Genomic DNA, 10,212 nt, shown 5'->3' with positions numbered 1-10,212 from the left:
CAGTATTTTGTGTGGCGAGGTTAAAACCTACGGCTTAGATCAATTAACTAATCAATTTATTTACTAAAATTACGTTTCTTAAAACAGTTTTGCTTTTACTTATACAAAGAAGGCAAATAAACAATATATTAACAATAAATAGCACCATACCGTAAATCATAATAATAACTTAAAGTGTACTTTCAAAGATTTTTTAATTTCTTTTCTCACTGAATATAAAATTAATTTTTTTCCCTCTAAAGCTTTTTCTTCTACAGCTTTTCATTGGCTTATCAGAGCTACCGGCATCACTGTCTTTGCTTTTTGGAATCGTGTTTGAAAATTAATTAGCATAAATGAAACAAAAAGAAATATTGATACATCTTCGTGTGGCCTAAATTTGGCTAATTTTCAGGCTTATCATACCCGAAAAATGAGTCAGAGATCAGACCCAAAAATTATAGTCAGTCCTTCGTCAGTCCAGCCATCTCGCGTAGATGACTATAAGCAGAATTTCTGGCATATATAAAGATAATATGATGATCCCGCTCTTAATAATATAAGACCGCAACTAAATAACAGATTTTAAAAGAAAAGACCGGCCGGTTATAACACACAAGTATAAAATTTAATTATACGCAATACTAGTTAACAGCATTACAGGCAATACGATGATTCTGTTCTCAATAGAATCTTTTAACTGACAACTTTTTCTGGTATTTTCCTCTTAAATAACGGATGTTTTAAGGTAAAGGAAAACTGGTAGTAACACACAAGTAAAAACTTTTTTACTCGTGTGTTACGGGTTCACAAAATAGTTAAAAGTACAGTTTATTAAAAGGTTGAGCAAAATTTTCTCTTTTGGCTGTGCACTAAGGTTGACTAATCTTATAAATTTAGTTAGTTTCTTAAAGATAATAACGCTCTTAGGATCCATGTACGGGTTCCAGGATTCAGGGGTACTTAGAAGGAAATATTGATATCATAGGAACACGAACAAGCGAAAACTGCGGACAAAGATTGTTACCAGTCCCTGTGTTTAGTACAAAACAAAAACATGAGTCACAGTTAATTTTATAGAAGTATGAATCACTAAGGGTTCTTAAGTTTCCTCTGAACCCAGAGAAAAATCTCCAGCTTTTCTTTCTCGACTATCCTGTCCTTATCGACAATAACAAATAAAACTGCGTATACTTATTTACATAATCTTCAATACCATTTGGAAAATTACAAAAATGTTTTAACTCTATAATATAAGTACCATAATTATCTCACAATAGAATTTATAAATATATAATAATGTACTAGTGCAGTGTTTCTCAATGAGGGCATTATTCCCTCAAGAAACGAAAATACTGTATTAGTTTTAAGTTAACCGATTCATTTTCTTTTGAAAAATTCCTCAAAATTACCCGAATTGAAAACCTATTTGAAAAGTTGAATAGAAGTATTGAACATAAACGTACTCAGCAAAAAACATAAACTCCAATAACCACCACCTTATAAGTTGCTGAGGGAATTTTTAATTAAGAAAACAAACGTTTTCGATCTATTCCATAGATCATCTTCAGGTTTAAACTGACGAACAAAAATAATTCCAAAGAATGGAACACAAAATATTTAAATTCAAAAAACCCGACAACGGAGCAACTAATTAAAATTAGAATTAAAGCGCAAAAAATACCCAAATGTAAATTAACAAACACATAACAATATTAAAGTTATTAGTACACGCTAAAAATCATTTAACAGATAATAAAATATTAAGGTTCTCCAAATACGAAACACATCGCAAATCATGAGCCATTTGTAAGTCTCTTAATTGCAAATTTCCAAGCTGACGGTAATCCCTCAGCGTCCCTGGCGTTAATGCATCTATTCTCGAGTCTACTCTTGTAAATTTCTATTTTTTCCGCCGTCTTTGCTAAAGTTGGAGAATATATTTGTTTGACGATTTCCGCCTCTTCCCATCCAACGACGGATCCTTCGGCCTGGGCCATCTGGGCCAGAACAGTTGCGTTAGAACTTTTCCTTACATCATATTTATGCTCTTTGATTCTTACACCTAGGTTCCTTGTTGTAACCCCTATATACTCCTGTTTTAGTCCTAATTGCTGATTTTCATAAGGGATCCTATAGACCCCAGCTCTATCCTCTTTCTTAATCTTCCCTTTATCAGTTCTCAGAATTTTGTAGAGGTTCGGGGCTCGTTTGAAGATCAATGTTGATTTTTTAATGTCCGCTATCTCCTTCATAATGCCCCGTACATTTTTGTTGAAAGTAAACTTGGTATATCCACTAGGTCTTTGTTTAGAGGTTCTTGTGTCACTCTTTTCAAACTTCCTCACGATACCATTAATTACGCTTCTTCTGTAGCCCAAGCTCTCTGCTATTCGCATGATCCTGTCGATCTCGTTAACCCTGTCCATAACGTTATCGCAATAAGTAAAAGCCCTCCTGACTAAGGTGCGAAAGGCTGCCAATTTATAACGAAATGGATCATTTGACTGTGGCGGGATGTAGAGTGGGCTATGTGTGGGTTTAGTATACACTTTAGTGGATAGATGCCCTCTCTTAAAAGCGATATTGATGTCTAAGAAGTGTACCTCCACTGAACTTTTTTGCTCTAGTTTCAGACGTAGGCCGTCTTCGTTATCGTTAATTCTTTCTATAAAGGTACTAATTCCTCGATTACTTCTCCAAATTATAAGGATATCGTCAACATATCTCTTGTAGTAAACTATACTGTTTCTGAAGCTGTGCAGAACCTTTTCTTCAATTTTCTTAACCACTAATTCGCACAGAAGCCCCGACATAGGGCTTCCCATAGGAACTCCCCTATTCTGTTTGTAAGTATGGCCTTCGAAGCCAAAGAAGGATTCACAGCATACCAGGTTAGCCATCTCCAAGACATCGTCCCTGTGGTGTAACTCTGGGTTTACTTTAAATAAGGATTCCATTAGCGTTTCCAAACAGGACTCAATTTTTACGGATGGGTACATACTCTCGTAATCTAATATAGTACCCACTTCCTCATCCATCAGAGTTATGTCTTGCAACTCTTTAACTACTACCGTAGGATCCTTTGCAACCAATATACTGTCTTCCAGTAGGGAGGAAAGATAACCGTGCAACCTTTTTTCTAAGAAAAACGTAGGGGCTTTAATTTTTTCCACAATTGGCCTTATTCTCTTGCCTTCTTTATGCGTTTTAGCAAACGCAAATAGCCTTGGGACCCCAGGTCTGGGGTTACGGCACTTCTTGATAAACGGTAAAATCGTCGAGAGCTTACTTCCTTCGAGTTTCTTGAGCCTCCTATCTATATTCTCAACGATTTTATCGACTTGTAAACGACTTGGTGGCTGCAAGAGCGGATAAGAGTAAACAAATAGTCATCATGAAAAGGCAGACTTATAATAAAGCATTGGAGGAGTACCTCGAAGAGACGGAGTGTGTTAGGACCAACGATAAAATCGTTGAGAATATAGATAGGAGGCTCAAGAAACTCGAAGGAAGTAAGCTCTCGACGATTTTACCGTTTATCAAGAAGTGCCGTAACCCCAGACCTGGGGTCCCAAGGCTATTTGCGTTTGCTAAAACGCATAAAGAAGGCAAGAGAATAAGGCCAATTGTGGAAAAAATTAAAGCCCCTACGTTTTTCTTAGAAAAAAGGTTGCACGGTTATCTTTCCTCCCTACTGGAAGACAGTATATTGGTTGCAAAGGATCCTACGGTAGTAGTTAAAGAGTTGCAAGACATAACTCTGATGGATGAGGAAGTGGGTACTATATTAGATTACGAGAGTATGTACCCATCCGTAAAAATTGAGTCCTGTTTGGAAACGCTAATGGAATCCTTATTTAAAGTAAACCCAGAGTTACACCACAGGGACGATGTCTTGGAGATGGCTAACCTGGTATGCTGTGAATCCTTCTTTGGCTTCGAAGGCCATACTTACAAACAGAATAGGGGAGTTCCTATGGGAAGCCCTATGTCGGGGCTTCTGTGCGAATTAGTGGTTAAGAAAATTGAAGAAAAGGTTCTGCACAGCTTCAGAAACAGTATAGTTTACTACAAGAGATATGTTGACGATATCCTTATAATTTGGAGAAGTAATCGAGGAATTAGTACCTTTATAGAAAGAATTAACGATAACGAAGACGGCCTACGTCTGAAACTAGAGCAAAAAAGTTCAGTGGAGGTACACTTCTTAGACATCAATATCGCTTTTAAGAGAGGGCATCTATCCACTAAAGTGTATACTAAACCCACACATAGCCCACTCTACATCCCGCCACAGTCAAATGATCCATTTCGTTATAAATTGGCAGCCTTTCGCACCTTAGTCAGGAGGGCTTTTACTTATTGCGATAACGTTATGGACAGGGTTAACGAGATCGACAGGATCATGCGAATAGCAGAGAGCTTGGGCTACAGAAGAAGCGTAATTAATGGTATCGTGAGGAAGTTTGAAAAGAGTGACACAAGAACCTCTAAACAAAGACCTAGTGGATATACCAAGTTTACTTTCAACAAAAATGTACGGGGCATTATGAAGGAGATAGCGGACATTAAAAAATCAACATTGATCTTCAAACGAGCCCCGAACCTCTACAAAATTCTGAGAACTGATAAAGGGAAGATTAAGAAAGAGGATAGAGCTGGGGTCTATAGGATCCCTTATGAAAATCAGCAATTAGGACTAAAACAGGAGTATATAGGGGTTACAACAAGGAACCTAGGTGTAAGAATCAAAGAGCATAAATATGATGTAAGGAAAAGTTCTAACGCAACTGTTCTGGCCCAGATGGCCCAGGCCGAAGGATCCGTCGTTGGATGGGAAGAGGCGGAAATCGTCAAACAAATATATTCTCCAACTTTAGCAAAGACGGCGGAAAAAATAGAAATTTACAAGAGTAGACTCGAGAATAGATGCATTAACGCCAGGGACGCTGAGGGATTACCGTCAGCTTGGAAATTTGCAATTAAGAGACTTACAAATGGCTCATGATTTGCGATGTGTTTCGTATTTGGAGAACCTTAATATTTTATTATCTGTTAAATGATTTTTAGCGTGTACTAATAACTTTAATATTGTTATGTGTTTGTTAATTTACATTTGGGTATTTTTTGCGCTTTAATTCTAATTTTAATTAGTTGCTCCGTTGTCGGGTTTTTTGAATTTAAATATTTTGTGTTCCATTCTTTGGAATTATTTTTGTTCGTCAGTTTAAACCTGAAGATGATCTATGGAATAGATCGAAAACGTTTGTTTTCTTAATTAAAAATTCCCTCAGCAACTTATAAGGTGGTGGTTATTGGAGTTGAATAGAAGATCGGATAAAATACATTTTATTTTAAATTTTTCATGCAATGTTCACAATTGATGAATGTGGATCAAGGAAAATCTTCATGTTTTGCTACAGTTCTATTCCACGCTTCGAAAGTGAGTTTATTGCACGGTTTCACTGATTTCTTTGTCACATGTTTGAAAGAAAGAGAGGAGGGATACCTATATCATGGAAGAAATGAGTATATAATAACTACTTCTTTTATAACATTTAACCATGCAATAAATCCAGGAAAGAAGATGAGTGCTGTAGCGCTTGATAGACTTTTTATTTGATAATAATCAAATGAAAATCTCCGTGATGACATATATATCTATCTGATATTCTGTAGTACTTTTAACACAAATATAATTATGAAGCGTATTTCCTTATAATTTTGTATGTCAATTTTGAACTGACTACTTTTTAAAAGCTTATACAAGTCTCATTATTTCTATCAGAATTGCTACTTTAACTTTCCTTAAATTAAGCGCCTGTTTCTAAATATTTAAGAAGTTGTATTACATGATTCTTTCGAGTTAGGCAAGATTTTAATTCATCGAATTTTGGTAATTAAAATTTGTTTGAAGTTTCCATAATAAAAAGAATGGCAACGTTGTTCTTTATTTCTTTACATCCCTAATAATTGCTACCGTGACCTCTAGGTCTTCATATTGACTTGATATTTGGTGTGGGCCTATCTCCCGGACCAACAGTCCTTAAAATTTCTAGAAACATGTTCTAATATACAAACATTCCTGAAAAATTTCAGAAAATTTCGACAAATGCACAGGAGTTATTAAACTTTAAAGTGGATGAAAAAACCCCCCAAATTTCGCATTTATTTACGTTTTAAAATCCCCGAACGCAAAAATGTAAAAATCTGGGGGGCATTTTTAAGTAATAGTTAATGAATTCATAAAAGAAAATTCTGTTTTCAACAATTAAACAGATTTATAATCTGTTCGAAGAGATTTGTCCTACTTATATAGAACAATATAAACAAAATATAAACATAAAACAGCATCTATGAATCTGTCATTGGCAAATGTCATTTGGCGAAAGTAACTTATTTACTATATATTTAAGAACTTGAAGAGATAGAAAAAAAAATAGTTGCAATACACAACACAAGGTCGATTTTTTAATTGAAAAAATGTAAAAAATATAAAGGACGACGACCATTTCGTGTAAATGAAAACTTGTACGGTCGTCGTCCTTTATATTTTTTAGAACATTTTGAGTTTTTTTAAAAAAATAAGCGACCTTGCCAACTTTTTCTTGCTGTGAATAAAGTCTATTTCAGAAGATATCTGATAATTGCTTTGTAACTTCAATATTTGTTTGTACTCCATATCTCTGCCACTTCACTTTTTCAATCGATAAGACATAAATTAAAAATTGAAGAATACAGAATGACTTCTTTAAAACTGTAGCAATCTCACTATGAATAATCCATTCACGAATAATTTCCACTACACGAAATGGTTTTTATTTTGATTACATTCAATGTCTTATATTTTTATTCAGGTAACACGTCTGTCGTAGCGTTTATTATAACAATATTATTATTCAGAATAAGAATTTTTGTATTATTAATGTGTTAAAACATTCTTTTATGTTTTAAAAGATTATTTATTAATAATTTTAATAAATATTTATAATAATAATTATTATTAGCTACGTATAATTATTTTACGGAGTTAATTTTTATGATATTTTTCAAACTATTCTCTGCATTAAAACCAGCCTATTGTATTCACTTACACTTTTACTTATATACAGGCCGATATAATTTATGTATTTCGTGAATAGGGCCAATATACGAACAAAAAAGTGTAGGAATTATCAATTATTTGCATATTCAAATCAGTAATATTCTATTGTTCGTGATGTTTGAAAACTTTAATTGGCTTCATGGTGGTCATATTCCCTTCACTGTACCTTTTTTTAATCTAAAACTATTTTTTTTTTTAAATGCATATTTAATTATTGCTGGAATTCATGTTTTAAGTATTATTTACAAGTATTTGTGAATATTTGCTGATTTAAAATATAAACATATTTTTAATATTTTGATTTTTAAATTTTTAATCCTAAATTAATGCTAAAATTTTAATAATATAATTTATATAATCACGTAAACTGAAGAGATAGTCTTTTATTTGCACAACAAATATTTTATAGTACGTACAGTACATTCCTGAATTGTCTTCTATATTGATATTGCAGATCTATAAATTCTCATTAACGTTTATATATCTGTCTGTACTTCATTGATCTCGAGAAAGGTGTTAGATAGATGAGAATCAATACTAGTTATAGAAAGCTGAGGCATAGGAGGCCCGAATAACTATATACGAACATCTAATTTAGATCGAAAGTCACGTAAATTCAATTCAAATATTTCCCCCTGAATGGAGTTACATAGATGAGTGGCACGACTCTGTTGTTATCAGGAAAAGTATAATGTACAGAGGCAAGACACTACTAATTTAACGTATTGTACATATATTTTGAATTAAATAAATTATGAATGTAATTAAAAATTGCAACCCGGCATTGTGACCATGTCACAATAAATAATTGCTCATTTTTCATTTATATGTATAGCGATCGATTTGGCGTTGTAGTTCACATTAGACAACAAATAAGTACATGAAATTCGAGGGATTGTATAGACAATGTAAGTTATGTAATTGAAAAGTGACAAGAATTCTGTTTAAATATGTAATATGTATATATGTATATATGTATATATATATATATGTATATATAAATATGTATATATAAAATAAGAAATTAAGAAGTTGCAAAACTTTTTGGAAAATTCAGTTTTTATTTCCACTCATTGAATTATTTGTTAGCAGACTTTCAATTTGAAATTTATGAAAATTCTGAAGAATTTTATTATTTATGATCTTTATCTACAATCTTTTATTAAGTTCGTGATCATTTTCAAAAATTTATTGGGAAAATGTTAAATTTGAAAACACTAATTCATCACTTTGTCATCTAAAACATAGCAATATTAAAGTTTAAATTTTCTGTTTATAATTAATAAAGGATAATATCATATTCATTTTGACTGTTGTTATCTCTTAACAGCACATTCCTAGTTTCCCCCAACAAATATTAACAATTATAAATGAATTCGAAGATAAAATATACATAATTAGACCTTATAAATATTGTACTCCTGGAGGACAAGTGCAGTACTTGGCGGAGAAAGCGAGAGCAATTTTATTAAAAATAATGAACATGGAACGAGAAATGTAAGAAATAATAATTAGTTTTTGTAAGATAAATAGCTTTGGATTACAAATACGTAGCTTTTAAATCATTTGAAAAGGTTTATGAGAAAGGAACATTGTGATCGAATGAGAGCTCAGCTCAGCTACATTTTGATAAGAGTAAGGTTTAAGAATGGTGTGAAAAAAAGCCTTAGTCTATCTTAGAATAGTCATTTGGATTTGGTTATAGAAGAGATGGTAGTTGGGCTAAAGAAAGAAATGGCATGTTGATAAATTGAAAGTGAGTAGAGAAGTAAAAAAAAGTACAAGAGATTTAAGAGTGAGAAATAGATAAAGTTCAAAGAGGATTGATATTACGGTAAGAATTTGTGGATCAACAGTGACAATTAGGATAAATAAACCATGAGTTAAGGAGTTTATGCTCGAGCGACTGTAAGAAAGAAGAAAATGGAAAATGTTAATGGTACTGAATGGAGATGGAAATAAGAAAAAATGAAAATGGAATTATAAAAGGAAGTAGACAAGTCAAAGGAAGCATGGCACGAAGAACGATGTCAAAAGTTGAGAAATATAAAAGATGTGAACAATATGACCACAGGTATGATATAATGAAGCTAATTGGATGACGATAGACTTAAAATGCAACGATAGAATGAAGTGTTTAATCAAAAGAAATTGTTGATTAATGGGAAAGAACATTAAAAATTTATATCTTAAAAGGATAGAAATTTATGGAGACTTAAAAGAATGTAAAAGTATAATTCGAATAAGAAAAAAATGTGCTAACACTTATTAAATTCGAAAGATGAAATGTAACTTATTGATAGCTTTCGAGATTGGTAATATTCAGATAAAATTTTCAATTCTTGGAAGAGAAGACACGAAAACTATTTTAGAACTGTACGAAAGACCTGAATCAAGAGAGGCTGCAAGATTTTTTAGATACTGTTATGATCTTGAAAAAGACAGCGGAAGTCGTTAAATATAGTGATTTTAGAATAATTAATTTGAATTTTTACGCAGCAAGGGTCTGGTTGAGAACATTGGATTCAATATTAGGAAAAAATGTTCTAGAACAGAATTCAGAAGAGGAAGAGGGAAAAAAGAAGAGATGCAATAGACTTTATAAGATTATTAGCAGAAGAGCTAATAGAAAGAAATAGAGAATTCATATTTTTCTTTTTTGTAGATATAAAATAAAACAAAACTTTTGAGAGTGAAAAAAATAGCGAAATGCTGTGTTTTTATGAGGAGCGGAGACGTGATTTAGATAGAATGAGAAAAAATTTGAAGTATTTGAGACATAGATATTAAAGAAAAAAATGTCAAACATCTTTCTCCATATTCATATCTCAAATTTGAATTGAATTTGAGATGAATTGAAAAGGCAGATAATAGAATAGGTATGTAGTTTTAAATATTTAAATGATTAAGAGGGAAGATAAAAGAATTATTAATGATAAAACGTTGAATAGGTTGAAGAAGAAAGGAATATTTTTAATAAGATAAGACAGAAAGCAAAATCGGATGATATATGTTTGGACGGGAACGAAATACTAAGAATACTTTTAGCAAGATACACGGAAGGACACGGAAAGGGAAGAGAAGAAAAAAAAATATTATATGATTTGATAGATGATAAGACATCA

The 10,212-nt window shown here is 32.4% G+C and overlaps 2 protein-coding genes across 2 annotated transcripts; one reads left to right on the top strand and one right to left on the bottom strand.

Moving 5' to 3' along the window:
• Positions 1-1,081: 1,081 nt before the first annotated feature.
• On the bottom strand, positions 1,082-3,020 carry LOC136979546 (uncharacterized). Its single transcript, XM_067275588.1, has 2 exons — positions 1,871-3,020; positions 1,082-1,140 (listed from the first exon to the last, which is right to left on the bottom strand). The coding sequence occupies exons 1-2, from the start codon at positions 3,018-3,020 to the stop codon at positions 1,082-1,084; spliced, it is 1,209 nt and encodes a 402-aa protein (XP_067131689.1).
• A 356-nt stretch (positions 3,021-3,376) lies between these two features.
• LOC136979459 (uncharacterized) lies at positions 3,377-9,726 on the top strand. The gene is made up of 3 exons (XM_067275491.1): positions 3,377-4,895; positions 9,391-9,540; positions 9,587-9,726. The coding sequence occupies exons 1-3, from the start codon at positions 3,377-3,379 to the stop codon at positions 9,724-9,726; spliced, it is 1,809 nt and encodes a 602-aa protein (XP_067131592.1).
• Positions 9,727-10,212: the final 486 nt, after the last annotated feature.

The sequence above is a fragment of the Centruroides vittatus genome, unplaced genomic scaffold (assembly GCF_030686945.1).
Source record: "Centruroides vittatus isolate TY-2023 unplaced genomic scaffold, ASM3068694v2 contig_10, whole genome shotgun sequence".
In the NCBI taxonomy this organism is placed as follows: Eukaryota; Metazoa; Arthropoda; class Arachnida; order Scorpiones; family Buthidae; genus Centruroides; species Centruroides vittatus.
This window is presented reverse-complemented; position numbering and strand designations above follow the sequence as displayed.